At 50.0% G+C, this 19,565-nt stretch overlaps 1 protein-coding gene across 4 annotated transcripts in view; it reads right to left on the bottom strand.

Annotated features, from left to right (window-relative positions):
• Positions 1-3,293: 3,293 nt before the first annotated feature.
• Positions 3,294-19,565, bottom strand: part of DNAJA3 (DnaJ heat shock protein family (Hsp40) member A3) — a 31,047-nt gene continuing 14,775 nt past the window's right edge. For 2 of the 4 annotated variants that reach the window (XM_012441825.2, XM_012441827.3), the window contains exons 4-12: positions 16,537-16,737; positions 15,689-15,841; positions 14,654-14,801; positions 13,768-13,832; positions 11,444-11,572; positions 10,119-10,234; positions 8,775-8,872; positions 5,077-5,193; positions 3,294-4,466 (exon numbers count right to left, since the gene is read on the bottom strand). In XM_012441825.2, coding sequence (XP_012297248.1) covers positions 5,090-5,193; positions 8,775-8,872; positions 10,119-10,234; positions 11,444-11,572; positions 13,768-13,832; positions 14,654-14,801; positions 15,689-15,841; positions 16,537-16,737 — 1,014 coding nt within the window. In that variant the 3' untranslated portion in view covers positions 3,294-4,466; positions 5,077-5,089. The remainder of the gene's footprint in view (positions 4,467-5,076; positions 5,194-8,774; positions 8,873-10,118; positions 10,235-11,443; positions 11,573-13,767; positions 13,833-14,653; positions 14,802-15,688; positions 15,842-16,536; positions 16,738-19,565) is intronic. The other 2 variants (XM_012441826.2, XM_064362407.1) reach the window with 2 other exon arrangements.

The raw sequence follows: 19,565 nt of genomic DNA, 5'->3' as shown, positions 1-19,565 counted from the left end.
TAAATAACAAACAGGGACAGGAGCAGCATGGGGAGAGGTGACCAGTAGCTAAGGTCTGTGGACCATGCCCTTGACCACGTGACTGTGGACCCACTTTGTCTTTTACGTTCCCACCTACCCCATTTGTGACCCTTCAAGAGTCATGAGAAATAAGCAGACCTTGTAGTTAAAAGATAAGACGGGGCCGGGCGTGGTGGCTCAAGCCTGTAATCCCAGCACTTTGGGAGGCCAAGGTGGGTGGATTATGAGGTCAAGAGATCGAGACCATCCTGGTCAACATGGTGAAACCTTGCCTCTACTAAAAAACACAAAAAAAAAAATTAGCTGGGCATGGTGGTGCGCTCCTGTAATCCCAGCTACTCAGGAGGCTAAGGCAGGAGAATTGCTTGAACCCAGGAGGCAGAGGTTGCAGTGAGCCGAGAAAGCACCATTGCACTCCAGCCTGGGTAACAAAAGCGAAGCTCTGTCTTAAAAAAAAAAGACAGCTGGGCGCCGTGGCTCACGCCTGTAATCCCAACACTTTGGGAGGCTGGCGGGCAGATCACAAGGTCAGGAGTTCGAGACTAGCCTGACCAACATGGTGAAACCCCGTCTCTACTAAAAATACAAAAATTAGCCAGGTGTAGTGGCATGTGCCTGTAATCCCAACTACTCAGGAGTCTGAGGCAGGAGAATTGCTTGAACCTCGGAGGCAGAGGTTGCAGTGAGCGGAGATCTCGCCACTGCACTCCACCTGAGCAAGAGTGCAACTCTATCTCAAAAAAAAAAGATAAGACATGCACAGTAGTACTTATTAACAAGCAAGGGTGTGAAACAGGCGTCTTGCAGGAGCCAGACAGCTGCCATTGTCTACATCAGAGTCAGCTCTGCAATGCTGCAAACACAAAGGGGCACGGCAGGTGGAGACCTGTGGGCCTGGAGAGGATTCTTGCACACTGAGGGGGGTTTCGATGACAGGGAAGGAAACAAAGGCCAGTCCACTAGAAACCAAAGGACTATGAGTGAGGAGGGGGCTCAGGTTGGAAACAACCCAAGCCCAGAACTGAGGTGGGGAAGGGGCTGAGGATCAGTGCTTGAAAGCTGGCCTTGTCCACCCTCCTAATATTGAAGCAAGTGCCAAACATGCCTCTCCCACGGACTCATGGGCCTAGAGATACTATTTTTTCTTGAGAGAGGGTCTGGCTCTGCCACCTAAGTTGGAGTGCAGTGGCACAATCAGAGCTCACTGCAGCCTTGAACTCCTCAGCTCAAGCAGTCCTCCCACCTCAAGCCTTCCGAGTAGCTGGGACTACAGGTGCAAGCCACCACCCCTAGCTAATTTTTTTAAAATTGTTTTCTAGAGATGGGGGTCTGTTGCCCAGGCTGATCTTGAACTCCTGGGCTCACACAATCCTCCCACCTTGGTCTCCTAAAGTGTTGGGATTACAGGTGTGAGCCACCATGCCTGGCCCTTTTCTTGTATTTTTATTCATTTATTGTATTGTATTTTATTTATTTATTTATTTCTAAAGAGATAAGGTTTCGCCATGTTGGACAGGCTGGTTTCGAACTCCTGACCTCAAGTGATCCACCCACCTTGGCCTCCCAAAGTGCTGGGATTACAGGCGTGAGCCACCGCGCCCAGCCTTCTTGTATTTTTAAATACATGCCCCTACTCATAAGCTATAAAGAAGTCTGAAGCCAGGTGTGGTGGCTCACACCTGTAATCCCAGCACATTGGGAGGCCAAGGCGGGCAGATCACCTGAGGTCGGGAGTTCAAGACTAGCCTGACCAACACAGAGAAACTGTCTCTACTAAAAATACATAATTAGCTGGGCGTGGTGGCGCATGCCTGTAGTCCCAACTATTTGGGAGGCTGAAGCAGAATCATTTGAACCTGGGAGGCAGAGATTGCGGTGAGCTGAGATCACACCATTGCACTCCAGCCTGGGCAACAAGAGTGAAACTCCGTCTCAAAAAAAAAAAAAAAAATTCTGGTAACAAATGTGTCAGGAGCACATGTGGAAATAAACCAAACCCAACCTTGGAAGGGGCACTGAATTCTACAGCTGTTGCACAGCCACCTTCTTTCTAATCCCTTGAGCGAAGGATACGTCAACTCAACAATGGTTTCTCTTTAGCAGGAAAATCCACCTTTCCCTTCCAAAGTCTTTATCTAGACTTCTGCTTTGAAGCAACAGGACACGAATCAGACTCAGGGTGACTGTTCTAGGAGTAAGCCCAAGCTTTCACAAGAGATGCAGTCTAGCTCCCCACTGCTGTATCCCCAGGATCTAGAATAGTGCCTGGTCCATACTGAGTGTCTGCAGTAGGCAGGCAGTAAATATTTTGTTCATGAAAACACTGGGAAGTATCTGCGATGAGCAGAATGTCACTGCTGAGCCTTTCCTGTCCATCAGCTCTTTCCCAAGTCTTTTCTCCACTTGACCCAGCAAATGTGCTCTCATCTCACTCTGCTCGGCCCGGAGAGCCAGGGTGGACTGAGCTGTGTGTCAGGGCCCCTCCAGCCATGCCAGGCATAGAGTTCAGCTGGGAACCCAGAGTAGCCAAACTATAATACATAAAAATTTTGGCTGGGCATGGTGGCTCACGCCTGTAATCCCAGCACTTTGGGAGGCTGAGGCGGGCGGATCACTTGAGGTCAGGAGTTCAAGACCAGCCTGGCCAACATGGTGAAATCCCTGCCTCTACTAAAAATACAAAAATTAGTCAGGCACAGTGGTGGGCACCTGTAGTCCCAGCTACTCAGGAGGCTGACACATGAGAATCACTTGAACCCAGGAGGCAGAGGTTGCAGTGAGCAGAGACAGTGCCACCGCATTCCAGCCTGGACAAGGGAGTGCGACTCTGTCTCAAAAAAAAAAAAAAAAAAAAAATTGAATGTAAAAGATGCAAAGACTCTGAAAAGAACAGAAAGAAAACAATCCAGTGAGGAAGAATGAAATGCAGGGACCCAGCGAGGCTGCCCAGGTCTCACAGCACGCGCTCCTAAGGAAAAAGCCGCATCCAGATTCTAGAACATTCACTCACATGGGACTGTCATGTCATGGCAAGCATCCTGCTCTGGAATCTGGGCGAAGGGCAGCACCGTCGGCACCCCAGACCTGTCTGCCTGTATGTGCCCTGGGTGGGCGTGAGCACAGGATGAGGCCAGCCAAGTCTCCTGTAACCCCCGTAAGCCTCTTGCAGAGGCTGTCTGAATTCTTTCAAAGAAGAAATGACCACAATTTAGTATCTTTTCACAATAGATAATCTTATTTACATTAATACAGATTCATTTTACATTCTTAAATCAGACACTAATAGATGCTTTATTTTAGTGAATTATAAAGGAAAACAAAAGGAAAGTACTGAGAAATGTTCTTCATTAACCTGTCTTATGCTAGCTCGAGGATCCTGAAACACATGGAAACTGCGACATGCTACCAGCAGAGGCTGGGGAATGCGGGGTTCTGCTCCGGCTGAACGGTGGGGAACCTTCAACTGCTTAGCCTGCGCTTTCCTTTCTGAATAAACATTTACACAGGAAAAAACAATGATTAGCACTGAATAATTTAAACACACTTCAGAAAATAGATGTCAACAGTGTACATGGGAGAACCAAGCCCCTGGCTAGCAACGGTGGCAGGGCTTCAGTTCCCAAGGCAGCTGAAATCTGCCTGGCATAGTGGCTGCAGCGGGCTGTGGCTCAGCAGAAGGGCAGGAGACCTCCATGCCTGGCTTACAACAATAGGACTTGATGGTCAGGGACAAGCAGCCATTCTGGATGAGGTGGGGACAAGGACTGTCCATCCTGACAAGGATCATCACCCACGTGGTCAGGAGCAGAACCCCCAGGGACCCTCTGGGCCTCTATGTGCCTCCCAAGCCCCCACTGCACAGCTGCTTGGTACCCCTGGGAATAAAAACTAACTGAGCAGAGCAGCTGACACCTCAGCAGGGCCCCTCATCAGGGGAAGACAGTATTGGTGGGGCCTGGGGGTCCCGGGGTCCCAGGCTCCCAGTGAAGACAACCTGTCAGGAAGAACTCATACCAGAACCTCCTGAAAGTTTGCTGAGAAGGAAATTAATCACTTCATAACTTGATGAAGCTTAAGGCTTCATTTCTAAGCTGTAAGCATGGCCTTTAATTCTTTAAGATCTCCACAGCATTCAATTCCAAATTAGAGTTTTAGCCCTGCAAGAAAGAGTCTAACCGTCTCCCTCTCCTGAGCCAGGAGCCATCTCCTACCCATGGACAGGAAATTCCCACCAGCCTTCGGGGCTGCATCCTACTGCCCGGGTTGTCCATTGTGACCTTTCCGTGGAGAGGTGTTGTCTGATGATTTTGCTGTTGCCAAAGCAGTCCAGAGGCGCTGCAGGTGGGAACTCAGCGCTGCTGTTCTGGAGTCCTCCTGTCTCCAAGATGGCCTGGCCACGGGGAGGGGCTGCTGCTTTCCGGCCTAGTTTCCAGTGGATCTTTTTCCTGAGCCAAAGAGACAGGCAGTTACCTTACACTCAACATCCTAAGGCAACACACCCCTGTGGGGAGCATCTGTTAATCTCTGGAAAGTAGCTATGCCAAGAGAAGGGCAAGAACCCCAGCCGCTGAGATGAGCGTAATAAAAGTGGGTCCAAAGATGACAAGGTGAGCAAGCGCTACCCCTGGAGCAGCCCCCAGGCATACAGAGCCCTGCGCTGTCCAGGGAGGCGGGCAGCTTCCAAGCAGGCAGGAGGTGAGAAGATCTGAGTTCTAGGCCTGGCTCTGCCTTACTCACCCTCTGTGACCATGGGCAAGCCGGACCCACCACTGCAGGGGAGCTGTAAAACAGCCCCCACATCGCTACCTCCTCAGGAAGAGTACACAGCCAGAGGCTGGCTGCGGCAGCCCAGCCAGTCCTGCACTACAGGCTGACTGCCACATCATCTATTCCCTAGGCTGAGAGGCGGCTCCTAGTGGAGCTAGGTTTACCATACCTTAGATTGGGACCTGTTCCAACTCCTGGGGGTGGGGGCATAATATTGGTAAAAGTGGGAGAAAATCAGGATTAGTTCACGAGGAAAACAAAGGGAAAAAACCTCTAGGGTTTTCCTACCTCGGGTGGGATATCAGGAGGTAAACATTTTCTTAAGTTTGGAAAGGAATCCCTCCGTGTCCTCCCCAGCCTCACGCCTAGCCTCGCTTCCTGCGGAGCTATCCATGGTGCTGCCACCTGGGCACAAACAGCAGAAAGAACTGGCGTCAGGGGCCTGCACCTCCACGGTCACATCCCAGGCCCCACCTACCCCTGCCTGGCCGCCCAGGGTCCCACATTCAAGGAGCGGCCAAGCACCACCTCAAGAAGAGTAGGGGCCACTCCTAAGTTGCCACGGGCTGCCCCACCTGGCAGACAACAGAAACGAACAGGCCACTCAGAGCCTTAGGGTCTCGCAACCGCTCTTTGAGTCATGAACCCACAGAAGGGAAACAAGAAATAGAAACAGACCATGACAGCTGCCTCTATCTAAGCAACAGTGACAAAAACACAGTCAGTGCCAGGCACCTCCCAGGCCAGGCTACACACTTCCTTAGAGGTAAATTTCACAGATGAATAAACAAAAGACAGAAAAAGGAAGCACAAAGAGGTTAGGTGGTTTACCCAAGGCCTCAGAGCCAACAAGCAGGAGGGAGGACTGAGTGCAAGCCCAAGCAGTCTGATTCCAAAGCCTAGGCTCTCAACCACCATGCTGTTGGCCAGAAGAAGGTAAATAACGACCGCCAAGAAAAAAAATCCTATTTCTAGACCAACTGACCAGATTCCATGCTGCTGCGTGTGCAAAGACACTGCAGACCAGCCGATGTTGGAGTCATGGCCACACACAATCCTCTGTCATACGCACTTCATCTCATCCATCACATCAGCAGTCTGTGTCTCCCTGAGCAAGCTGTCCCCATTTGGGGCACCTAACCTAAGTGCTCTCGACCGAGGGAAGCTGTGCTTCTGTTTCTTTAGGCTGATACCACCTAGAGGTACTTTCTTGCACAAATGAGTTACAGATTTGCCAACCACTAGACAAGGAGTATTGAACTCAGCATGTTAATTGTAGAGCGCATTTTTTTTTCTGAGACAGTCTTGCTCTGTTGCCCAGGCTTGAGTGCAGTGGCACAATCTCGGCTCACTGCAACCTCCACCTCCCAGGTTTGAGCAATTCTCTCCTCTGCCTCCCGAGTAGCTGGGATTACAGGCACCCACCACCACACCTGGCTAATTTTTATATTTTTAGTAGAGACGGGGTTTCACCGTCTTGACCAGGCTGGTCTTGAACTCCTGACCTCATGATACGCCCACCTCGGCCTCCCAAAGTGCTGGAATTACAGGTGTGAGCCACTGCGCCTGGCCTAGAGTGCATTTTTAATGTGCTCAGAGACCTAGGCCACGCAGTGCTTAACAGACTAACAGCCTCAGTCTAAGTAAGATGGTGCCTTCACTAGTGAAAGGTCCAAAGCTTGGGGCCACAGGTCCCTGGGAAGGGGTGGGGCAGGCTACATAAAATGGAGCGAGGCCTGGTCTCATAAAAACAAAGGCCGGGCACAGTGGCTCACGCCTATAATCCCAGCACTTTGGGAGGCCAAGGCAGGCAGATCAAGAGGTCAGGAGATAAAGACCATCCTGGCCAACACGGTGAATCCCCATCTCTCCTAAAATACAAAAATTAGTCAGGCATGGTGGCTCGCGTCTATAGTCCCAGCTACTCAGGAGGCTAAGGCGGGGAATCCCTTGAACCCAGGAGGCGGAGGTTGCGATGAAACGAGATTGTGCCACTGCACTCCAGCCTGGTGACAGAGCAAGACTCCTGTCTCAAAAAAAGGAAAAGAAAAAGAAAAACTAATAAGGAGACATACTGTGTCTCTCACAGTGAGAGCCGCTGCACCCGGCCTCACCAAGAGATTTATTTATTTACTTACTTACTAATTTATTACCAACAGCCTAAGAGCCTGCAGGGCTTGCAGCTCTCCAGGACTGAAGGCCCTCATCAAGATTTTTAAAAGAGCTGACGGTGTCTTGCACGTGGGACAACAAATCCTGGCTGAGTGAGGGAAATGGCAATCAGGGCAAAGAACCATGAAAGTGATAAAGCCTCTAAGGATACTCAGCTGTTGGTGGAATCAATTCTCAACTTACACTCTCAGAGAGGGGCTCAAAACATCAACTGGTGACCACTAATTCCCAACCTTCAATAGAGTGAGAAATACCCACGACCCCCACCCAGGGCCCAGCCCTAGCACACCTCAAGCTACCTTAGTGGGCGGGAGGAGGGAAGGACAGCTGTCTATGGAACCAATCTCACATGTTATGTGATTGCAGGGTTTTAGGAAGGAGAAGCCATAGATGTACTGATAAGAGTTCCGTGGAAGAGTTACTCTATTACCACCTTTTTTTTTAGTTCAAGAGATACAACAAGAACAAAAGAGGATAGTATAACAAACCATTAAAATAAGTGCTATTCGCAACCTGGTTGGGCTACAGAGTTTGTTTTTTTGTTAGGGCTACAGAGTTTTGTGGCAGCTGCTTTTTTTTTTTTGGAGACAGTCTCATTCTGTTGCCCAGGCTGGAGCGCAATGGCGCAATCTTGGCTCACTGCAGCCTCCGCCTCCCCTGGGTTAAAGCGATTCTCCTGCCTCAGCCTCCTGAGCAGCTGAGATTACAGGCATGCACCATCATGCCCAGCTAATTTTCATATTTTTAGCAAAGACAGGGTTTCGCCATGTTGGCCAGACTGGTGTTGTACACGTGACCTCAAGTGATCAACCCTCCTCGGCCTCTGAAAGTGCTGGATTACAGGCATGAGCCACTACACCCGGCTGGCAGCTGCTGTTTAACAGAGGACTTCCAGTCCCCTAGGATCAACAGGAGCTCAGTGAAATTCCTGGGACTTCTATCCAGCCCCTGCCCCTGGAGCTCCAAATCATCCACTTTATTGGAAAATCTGCCCCCAGCTCCAAACACCAGCTATGAATTACCATGCACTCATTTAAGGCCACTCAAGTGCTGAGAACTCCATCCAGGGTCCAGACAAAAACAAAATGATGCAATGAGGAGGAAACACGTGCAGCCTGAGCCAAGCACCCCCTGGGCACAGCCTGCCCTGCCCTGAGCAGGAGTCCCAGGAAACAGAGGCCCTGCCTCCCACAGGAAGAGGGGCTGCGGCTGGGGTGCCGCTGCTACAGCGCCCACAGCAGGTATTCTGGTGTCAGATCGCTAACACTCGGCCACTCGCTAGCATGACATCTGAGCTCAGGGTAAATGGCACATCTGTTTGCGGCTAAACGAATTCAGAGTGAGTCCTGGTCTAAAGAGGTGGACTGAGTCCTCTGATTGTGGCTCCACTGCTGTGGCTGCTGTTGTTTATAAGACACTCTGAAATCCTGGCAGAGTGTCCTGGGTGGGAAATGCACAAATCCTTCCAATCCATCCTCTCCTTAAGCTTTTGCCAGGAGCTCTCAGGGATGTGTCCAAGGTCACAGGACAAGTGGCAGAACCAAGGATAGAACTCAGAACACTGGGTCTGAGACACACAGAGCTGCCTGGCAGGAAGCGCCCTGGCGCTCTCACCTCAGCACAGAAACACGCAGAGAGAGGAGAAGCTTGAAGTGGGGGCTGCGGCTCCTCACTTGCTGTTCACGCCCACAGCCCCCCTCTTCTTCATGAAGAACCCCAAGTGGAAATCCCAACATGCTGCCCTGAATTGTCCACACTCTGGGGGACTCTGAGGCCCCCAGGTGTTGCTGTGTAGTCATCTCCAGACCCCTTACCAGAGCTAGTGAGAGTGACGCCGTTCACCGTCCCTTCCACATCTGTCTCATCCTCGGCGTAGCTCAGGATCAGGCTATGCTGCCGGCTCGTTAGCCTCCTGTGGACCGAGCAGAGGCAGAGGCCAAGGCTTCCGCTGGGAAGCTTTGGAAAGAACACACAGGGGACCAGCGCCCTCACAGCATGTGGGAGAGGGACCCGACCCCGGCAGGGGCGCAAAGCCTGTGCCAGTGCAGTGGTGAGAACCTAAGAACCATGCCTTCAAAGATTCTGTACAAAAAAAATCTCCTAAAACACTCTAAGTTGTTTGAACAAGTGTCACTGTGGCTATGCTAAATACAGTTTACTGGAGAAGAAACAGATTTTACAAGTGTGTGTGTGATAAAAAGTTAACTAATTAGGGCCAGACACGGTGGCCTGCGCCTGTAATCCCAGCATTTTGGGAGGCCAAGGCAGACGGATCATGAGGTCAAGAGATTGAGGCCATCCAGGCCAACAGGGTGGAACCCTGTCTCTACTAAGAATATAAAAATAAGCCGGGCATGGTGGCGCGTGCGTGGAATCCCAGTACTGAGGCTGAGGCAGGAGAATTGTTTGAACACGGGAGGTGAAGGTTGCAGTGAGCCACGTATGCCACTGTAATCCAGCCTGGAGACAGAGCGAGACTCTGACTCAAAAAAAAAGAAAGGAAATTATCTAATCAATGGAAAGCACGGTGCTCCCGAGGAGAGTCAGGCATGTCCTGCCCTAGGTACCCACAGCACTCTGCTCAGGCCGCCTCTCCAGCTCTCAACAGTGCTCAACAATAAAATCAACGGGCCAGGAGTGCTGGCTCACACTTGTAATCCCAGCACTTAGGGAGGCCAAGGTGGGCAGATCACCAGAGGTCAGGAATTCGAGACTAGCCTGGCCAGTGAAACCCCATCTCTACTAAAATAAAACAAAAATTAGCCAGGCGTGGTGGTGGGCGACTGTAATGCCAGCTACTCGGGAGGCTGAGGAAGGAGAATCTCCTGAACCCGGGAGGTGGAGGTTTCAGTGAGCTGAGATCCCGCCACTGCACTTCAACCTGGATGACAGAGCGAGAGACTCCTCAAATTGAAAAAAAAGAAAAAAGAAAATCAACAATAGCAGCAGTAGCAAAGCAATTCCTACGTGTTGTCCATTTAATTCTCCCAACAACTCCCAGAAGTCGACCTTTCTGTTATTTCCACTTTATACAGGGAGAACTTGGGCAGGAACCACCTGACTTACCAGGAGCAGTGACCTGCCCAAGCCACAGAGCTCCCGAGGCGGTACCACCGCAGGACCAGGCGGGCTTGGCTACGGTGTAGTGGGGCACTTACTTTGGAACTCGTATCTTGATGTGGATGTAGTGGTCTCCGTAGCCGTAGCTGTTAATCCGGGGGATGCCTTTCCCACCCATTCGAATCTTCTGGTCTGTCTGAGTCCCAGGGGGGATCTATAAAGAAAGGTAATCTGTGGTTTCCCCTGGTCCCCAGTTGCTCAAATAAAAAGTTTTCACTATGCAAAGACCATCTTAATAGAAATTCCTTGAAAAGAACTGCCACAGCTGGGCATGGTAGTTCACACCTGTAATCCTGGCACTTTGAGAGGCTGAGGCACGCAGATCACAAGGTCAAGAATTTGAGACCAGCCTGGCCAACATGGTGAAACTTTATCTCCATTAAAAGTACAAAAATTAGCCAGGCATGGCAGTATGTGCCTGTAATTCCAGCTACTCAGCTGGTTAAGAGAGGAGGATCGCTTGAACCCGGGAGGCAGAGCTTGCAGTGAGCCGAGATCACGCCACTGCACTCTAGCCTGGGTGAAAGAGTGAGACTCAGTCTCAAAAAAAAAGAACTGTCACTTGGTTTTCTGGGCCAAGCCTGACCACAGCCACATGGAAATGAGCTAAGCTGGGGGTCTGCCCACAGCAGAGCCTGTGACTAGAATGAGGGGACAGGAGTTCTGAGGAAGTGAGCTCTGGAAGCAGGAGCTCTGGAAGCAGGAAAACTGGGGAGCAGAAAAAGCCAATACAGGGTGTGTGGCTGAGGTCACTCCTTGGCCCTCGGACTCACAGGACCATGGAGAAGCCAGGGAACAGCCCCTATATGGAGGAGAAAGCCGTGGCCCAGGATGCCTACCTCCTTGGTTGAAGTTACCCCAAGGTTCCCCACAAAGAGGCTGGAGAAGGTTCTGAGGCAAATACAGAGAATGATGTGACCTGGAGGAGCTGGAGGGGCAGGTCGAGGGAGAGGTAGGGGACAGGTGCAGGCAGCATACAGGCAGCCATCCACTGTGGCCAGAGGGATTTGCACAGCCCAAGAGGCACCTGCTCTTGGAGGCAGACACTGCACAGAAGCAAGTGCAGAGAGCACATTCCAGGGTGAACATCTCTGTGTCCTGAGTGCGCCCAGTTCCCAGGCCCCATTAACCAGTGTGGGAGCAATGCCAGCCAGGAACTGCTTCCCATGTGATTATACAGTCAAAGCCTGTAGCTTGTGGTCCACACCCAAGAATCAGCCTAAAATTCCTCATGTCCGCCCCTGTGAGTGCCCCCCGGCATGCTGGTCACTTATGGGCTCCAGGCCACTAGTCAGTTCTTTCCCATTTGAGAAAAAGAGCAATAAAGTACAGAGATGACAAGGGTGTTCTCACACCCTCTTACCGTCACGTTGATCGTCTCGTACAGGCCCTGGGCTCTGGCTGTCCCCCCAAGAAGAGCTTGAGCTATAGAAATAAAGAGGTCGGAGTGGATGTCTGCGCCGTCCCTCCGGAACACAGGGCTTTTCTGCACCTAAGGTCAAACATGACAGATGCGTGTGACCCACCAGAGAAGTCCACTGCAGAATAAATACTAACTGTGTGCCCTGTCAGGCCCAAGCTCAGACCTGACAAACTTCACACCCCTTCCATACATAAAGCACAGTGCTGAGGGAAAGGACTGTCCTTCCATCAAGGCAACACCACTGCAGGCCCAGGAATGACAAGTCTAAGTGTTTCAACATTGCAATGGAGAGTGCCTATGTTCTACACACTGAACACTGCAAAGGAAGCATGCCTGGATTTCCTCAGTCTCAGATCCAGTCATTCAATTAGGAAGGGAAATAAACAGGAAGAGAAAAAACAGAAAACTGGCTTTTCAAGTTTTTTTTTTTTTTTTTTTAAATCTTACTTTATTAGAAAGCATAGGCTGGGCATGGTGGCTCAGGTTTGTAATCCCAACACTTTGGGAAGCCAAGGTGGGTAGATTACCTGAGGTCAGGAATTCAAGACCAGCCTGACAACATATTGAAACCCCATCTCTACTAAAAATACAAAAATTAGCTGGGCGTGGTGGCACATGCCTGTAGTCCCAGCTACTCAGGAGGCTGAGACATGAGAATCGTTTGAATCCAGGAGATGGAGGTTGCAGTGAGCTGAGATCATGCCACTGCACTGTAGCCTAGGCAGTAGAGCAAGACTCTGTCTCCCCACACACACAAAAAAGAAAAGGCAGAGTAAATAAGAATGTTGTACTCACTACCCAGTGGAAGTAATAAAACATCACAGGCCGGGAGCAGTGGCTCACGCTTGCAATCCTAGCACTTTGGGAGGCCAAGGTAAGTGGATAATTTGAGCCCAGGCATCAGAGACCAGCCCGAGCAACATGGTGAAACCCCACCTCTACAAAAAATACAAAAGTGAGCCGGGCCTGGTGGTGCATGCCTGTAGTCCTAGCTACTCAGGAGGTTGAGGTGGAAGTATCACCAGAGCCCAGGGAGTCTGAAGCTGTAGTGAGCCAAGATCATCCCACTGTATTCGATCCTAGGCAACAGAGCAAGACCCTACCTCAAAAAAATAAAGTAAAATAAAATAAAACAGGGGTCGGGCGCTGTGGCTCAAGCCTGTAATCCCAGCACTTTGGGAGGCTGAGGTGGGCAGATCTCGAGGTCAGGAGATCGACACCATCCTGGCTAATGCGGTGAAACCTCGTCCCTACTAAAAATACAGAAAGTTAGCCAGGTGTGGTGGCACATGCCTGTATTCCCAGCTACTTGGGAGGCTGAGGCAGGAGAACTGCTTGAACCCAGGAGTTGGAGGTTACAGTGAGCCAAGACTGCACCACTGCATTCCAGCCTGGGCGACAGAGCAAGCCTCCATCACAAAGAAAATAAAAACAAACAAATAAATAAAATAAAATAAAAAACATCATAAACCCCAGTGAGTCTTGCCCTCCTCAGCTAACCACGACCCTGAATTTAGCATTTATCATTCCTCCGAGCTTCTTTTGCTATGCATTTGTGTCCCTAAATAACACATAATGCCATCCCACATGTTTGAAAACTTTACGTAGATGGTCTCTGAGGCCCTGCAGCCTCTGAAAAGCTGCCTTCCGTCCCTGCCGTCTGTACCTGTGACGCCTGGAGCACCTTGCAGCTCTGATTCTTTCTCTCCGACTGCCCTGTAGCAGCCTTTGACCACGACAGCTCACTGAGCCATTCCCTTGTTGGAGGAAGGCAGTATCTTGCTACCATGGACAGGACTCTCATGCACACTTTTGTACCTGTCGCCTGCTAGGCTTGCATGGGTTTTTCTCGGGTGTACACAGAGGAGGGCAACTGCCAGTAGAAGGCATTGTCTTCATTAATGTTTCCCCATTGCTGAAAACCAAAGTTTGCCTCTGTATATGGTATGGAAAATTGTACCTTTCACACTCAATGCCTCATCAACAATCTTAGCATAAAAACACAGGAAGTTTTCTGTATTTTTATGTGACCTCTATTTCTAACTTGTAAACATCTTGAAGAAGTTGTCTTCTCACTGAACAAGGCACAGAACCTTGAAAGCAGCAGATAGCTAAAAACCACATCTAGGCGGCCATTGTGCTGCTCAGAAACATCAATGGCGAGACATGTTCGCGTGAAGCTTTGACCGCGCAGAAGCAGCCTCAGCCACACCCACCTGAAGACAGCAAGGGCCCAACAGAAGCTGCACGGGCAGAGTACCTACCCTAAACGTGACGAAAATTTCCCTTTTTCCCACAGGCATCCTCACGGTCTGGCCATCCTCAACTCCTAGAAGGAATGTTCAAAAGGGAGCAGTTACTGTGAGACCTTCCACATCACTTTCCACCCAACATCCCCTTGTAACCCACGGCTTCTTCCCCACTCTCTGTTTCTTAGAGAACGATGCAATTCTCTAAGGTGGCACACGGGTAACTTTCTAGAGATGCAACATGCGACACCTGATGACTGAGCACCTGCCTCAGGCCTGGTCTATGTAGTACCTCAGGGGTTTGTGGTCTCATTGGGGTGATGGGTGTTAACCACATGATAGCACTAATGCGTAACTACAAACAGAGACAAGTTCTTCAAAGGAAATGCTCACGACTCCAGAGTAAGGCACATCTAAAGAACTGGGAGGAGGGTGTGAGGCTTGCTGGGGAAGGGATACTCAAGCTAGGATCTCCCAGATGGACCAAGTTAACAAAAAAGAAAGCAGACAGTGAGTTTCAGGCAAAGGAACAGCAGAGGTGGAGTCTGGGGTGGGATCTGTGGAGGTGATACAGACAGGGTGGCAGAAGGGACAATGCTGGCTTTGGTGACTAAGACAGGGGAGAGAGAAGAAGAGCCCAGGGGTTGGCAGCTGCTCCTTCACCAGGAAGAAGCAGAGCAGGCAAGTCAGGTCTCTTCTCCCCAGTGTGACATGCAAAGTGTAGCTTTTAAGGATAACGGGCACAAAGAGAAACATTCAAGGAGATTCGAGTTTCTGCTCCAGCCTGGGGCCCCAGGGCCTCAACCCTAACTTCTACCAAGGGCCAAGTCATAACAGTGCAGCAGCCTCAGCCCTTTCTGCCCTCTCCAAGCCCCTGGGCATGGAGGGCCGAAGCACCCACCTGCAGGCACAGGGATCATGACTCGCTTCTTCTGCTTGGCTTGTCCTGCTCCCCTGCAGACTATGCAGGGCGTTACGATGATGGAGCCGCGGCCACCACATCTCCTACACGTGGACCGCATCACAAAAGGGCCTGTGTTGATGGTTTCCTGATTAAAAACAAGAAAATTGATAAGTATGCAGGTAAACTGACGGGTGGTCCTGGGACCACAATGTGCATAAGAAAAATGTCTCTTTAAGGCTTTTTTTTTTTTTTTTTGAGACAAGGTCTTACTTTGTCACCCAGGCTGGAGTGCAATGGCATGATCTTGGCTCACTGCAGCCTCTGTCTCCTGGGTTCAAGTGATTCTCCTGCCCCAGCCTCCCTAGCAGCCAGGATTACAGGCATCCACCACCGTGCTCGGCTAAGTTTTATATTTTTAGTAGAGACGGGGTTTCGCCAATGTGGCCAATCTGGTCTTGAATGTCTGACCTGAGGTGATCCACCTGCCTGGGCCTCCCACGGTGGTGGGATTACAGGCTTGAGCCCAGCCAAGGCTTGTTTTTTATGTGATGTGCACTCAAACACACTGCCTAGGAACACAGATGCAGGGCCTCAAACTGTTCATCTCATTTTCCACAACACAGCAACTTCTGCACTCCAGATCATCAACTTGACCAAATAACACTGAAAAATGAGATACTGCCTCAATCCAGAAGTACCTGAAGACTCCTGGGAGCTAAGCAGTACATTCAGAAAAGATTATTCCCCCTTGAATTACAAAAGCAGTTATTAGAAAAATAAAGAAAAGTGACAGCTGGATGCAACCCCCGGCCCTGCCCCCAGTGCTGCTATGCTCTAGTTGCTGAGCCTGTGATGCCTGGGAAGGAGGAGCATAGGCCCATCTCCTTAGGGCCATGGGGGAAAAGACAGCTGGGCTGAGTTCACAAACTCCTTCCACTCCCAGCACAAGTTCTCCAGGACCAGTGACACAGCAGCTCTTTTCAGAGTCAGTGGTGCAAGCCATGCAGTGGGGGATCTCGGGCGGCCCCTTACCATGCCAGAGCCGCCGCAGTAATGGCAATGCTGCACCTTGGTGCCGGGCTCATTCCCCTTGCCGTTGCAGCGCTCACAGGTGTCCATGATGTTTACGGTGAACTCCTTATTGACCCCCTTGGCAGCTTGATTGAATGTCAACTCCATGATGTACTAAAGAAACCAAGTGACGACCTGTCATCTTTTGTTTCCAACCACCAAAACTGATGCTCGGCACTAAAGGGAAAGGAGGGTGCCGGGCCACATTTCAGTCACTCTTTCACCACTGTGCTTACGTGCACTCTGCCAAATAAGCTTGGGTGGGACTCACTGAACCAATTCTGCCCTACTCTTTGGGAATTTTAAGAGATAATATATTACTTATATGAAAACAAACTTTTAACAACTGAAAATGTTCACAGATAATACTAATAAAAACACTTGGCACTTAAAAACAGCCTGAATGATCCACAATCATAACTTAGATCATAAATATCTCCTCTCTCTCTTCCACTCTGACAGTGTCTTATAAAGATAATGAGAAAGGATCAGCAGTGCCTACCCACCAGATGGAGCTCTCCTAGAATACTGTAGCAGCTTAGAGACAACACTCACACCCTCATCATGGGCTCAGAAAGCCCTGGGTGCTACCTGATTACGTAACTGTTAAGAATACCACCAGCATGGATGTACTCATTATTACTTACGCAATTTTTCAAATACTGAAATTATTTTCTACTACAATGGCAGCCTCCAGATCATTCCATTTAAGCTGCTTCGCCTTTCTGAGAAACCAAAACTGATTAAAAAATTTGTTTGACCCATACTTAGTCTAAAATCTGAATAATTCTTCAAACTGAGGAACTTACCTCCTGAGGCTGATCAAACACAGTCTGGAAATCTCCAAATGAAGAGGATGAGAACTCCCCAAAGATCTTCCTGAACAGCTCCTCGGGGTCCACAGAGGGGCCTCCCCTCCAGTAGCTCTGCTGGGAGCCGCTGGCCCCAGGATCGAAGCCTGCAGAGCCGTAGGCATCATACTGCTTCCTCTTCACCTCATCACTCAAAACCTACGGTGAAAGGCAGAGCCACTGGGCATCCAGGTCTACCAAAGCCCAGGAATATAGACAAGACTTCATAGCAAATAACATTTACTAAGCGGTCCTATGTGCGAAGACATCCTATGAGGTTGGGGTGGGCCTGCGACTAGCACCCAGAAGAGGGATGAGCTGACCAAACTGAAGGCTAACTGTGGGGTATGAAGTACTTCCAAAAGTCTCATGAACTCTCCTAGGGGTCGTGTGTGCTGGGGAAATGTTTGTGTTGATCCTCACTCAACCTCACAGGCACCCCAGATTCTTCACAGATTCACACTTCACCTCTCTCCTCAGGAGACACTGCTTGGTAGAGAATTTACGTTTCCTACCCTTACCTTCATCAACAGGTCTTCTGGAAGCCAGAACAACCAGAGTAGCAGGTAGAAGTAACAGCAACAACAGCAGTGGTGCAATCCTAGCTCACTGCAATCTCAACCTCCCAGGTTGAAGCAATCCTCCCACATCAGCCTCCAGAGTAGCTGGGTCTAAAGGAGCATACCACCAAGCCCGGCAAATTTTTAAACTTGTTGTAGAGACAGTCTTGCAGTGTTGCCCAGGCTGCTCTCAAACTCCCAAACTCAAGTGATCCTCCCACTTTGACCTCCCAAGGTGCTGGGATTACAGGCATGACGAGTAATTGGGCCTTGCCCACAAAACTGTGTTTTTTTTTTTTTTTTTTTTGAGCCGGAGTTTTGCTCTTGTTACCCAGGCTGGAGTGCAATGGCGTGATCTCGACTCACCGCAATCTCCGCCTCCTGGGTTCAGGCAATTCTCCTGCCTCAGCCTCCCGAGTTGCTGGGATTACAGGCACGCGCCACCATGCCCAGCTAATTTTTTGTATTTTTAGTAGAGACGGGGTTTCACCATGTTGACCAGGATGGTTTCGATCTCTTGACCTCGTGATCCACCCGCCTCGGCCTCCCAAAGTGCTGGGATTACAGGCTTGAGCCACCGCGTCCGGCCATCAAAACTGTGTTTTTTGTTTTTGAGACAGAGTTTTGCTCTTATTGCCCAGGCTGGAGTGCGATGGCATGATCTCAGCTCACCTCCGCCTCTCGGGTTCAAGCAATTCTCCTGCCTCAGCCTCCCAAGTAGCTGGGAATACAGGCATGCACCACCATGCCTGGCTAATTTTGTATTTTTAGTAGAGATGGGGTTTCTCCATGTTGGTCAGGCTGGTCTTGAACTTCCGACCTCAGGTGATCTACCTGCCTTGGCCTCCCAAAGTGCTGGGATTACAGGCATGAACCACCTCGCCCAGCCTCATAAAACTGTTATAAGGACTAACTACCTCAGAAAGGGGGATTAGGGAGGGGCAGAAAAAAATGTAGTATTCTACAAAAATGTAGAAAAAACTTTGTATCTTTTTCACGTTTGTCTTACGTTTTTTTTCTTGAATTAAAAAGACACTGCCCTAGGCTGAGTATGGTGGCTCACTCCTGTAATCCCAGCACTTTGGGAGGCCAAAGCAGGTGGATTGCTTGAATCCCGGAGATCAGGACCAGCCTGGGCAACATGGTGAAGCCCCATTGCTATGAAAAATTAAAAAAAATTAGCCAAGTATGGTGGCATCTACAGTTCCAGCTACTTGGAGGCTGAAGTGGGAGGACTGCTTGAGCATGGGAGGTTGAGGTTGAGGCTGCAGTGAGCTGTAATTGCACCACTGCACTCCGGCCTGGGCAACAAAGTGAGATCCTGTCTCAAAAAAAGAAAAAAGGCACTGTCCTTAAGGCCAAACAGAAAACAGTATGCTTCCTCCAAAGGAAAAGACACTTCCACCTAGAATAGAGGGGGACTAAGAAAGTAGGTGGAAGACAGCTTGGTGCCTAGAGTAATTTTTAGGGCACCCAGTTAAGATGCAAACGAAGAAGGTTGGCAGAGGAGGAGGCAAGTAGGAGACCATGACTTCCTGGTGGCTTTTATCTCCTGGTTCCAGCCCTTCCAGAGGAATTTCTGCTCTTAGGTTCTGAGGCTCTGTCCTCTTAGTAACATCCCCCGTCCCAGTCCGGTGTGGTGGCTCACACCTGTAATCATAGCACTTTGGGAAGCTGACACGGGCGGAGCACGTGAGGTCAGGAGCCTGGCCAAAATGGTGAAACCCCTCTCTACTAAAAATACAAAAAATTAGCTGAGCATGGCGGGATGCACCTGTAGTCCTAGCTACTCAGGAGACTGAGGCAGGAAAAATGCTTGAACCCGGAAGGTGGAAGTTGCAGTGAGCCAAGATCACAGCACTGTACTCCAGCCTGGGCAACAGAGTGAGATTCCATCTCAAAAAAAAAAAGGGAAAAAAAAAATCTCCCTTGGAGACAAAAACCAGCAAAATGGTGAATGAGAACTCTCCAAAACTCATCCCAGCACAAAGAGCAAATCAACTATCCATGTGGAAAAATAAAAATAACACCCCCCTCATTAAAAACTGCATCTGGCCGGGCGCGGTGGCTCACGCCTGTAATCCCAGCACTTTGGGAGGCCGAGGCGGGTGGATCACGAGGTCAAGAGATCGAGACCATCCTGGTCAACATGGTGACACCCCGTCTCTATTTAAAAATACAAAAAATTAGCTGGGCATAGTGGCGCGTGCCTGTAATCCCAGCTACTCAGGAGGCTGAGGCAGGAGAATTGCCTGAACCCAGGAGGCGGAGGTTGCGGTGAGCCGAGATTGCGCCATTGCACTCCAGCCTGGGTAACAAGAGCGAAACTCCCTCTCAAAAAAATAAAAAATAAAAATAAAAACTGCATCTGCTTGGTGCAGTGGGGAATCTGCAGTCCCAGCTACTCCGGAAGATGAGGTTGAGGCA

This window comes from Aotus nancymaae, unplaced genomic scaffold (genome assembly GCF_030222135.1).
Source record: "Aotus nancymaae isolate 86718 unplaced genomic scaffold, 86718_ANA_hifiasm-v0.15.2.pri h1tg000049l, whole genome shotgun sequence".
NCBI lineage: Eukaryota > Metazoa > Chordata > Mammalia > Primates > Aotidae > Aotus > Aotus nancymaae.
This window is presented reverse-complemented; position numbering and strand designations above follow the sequence as displayed.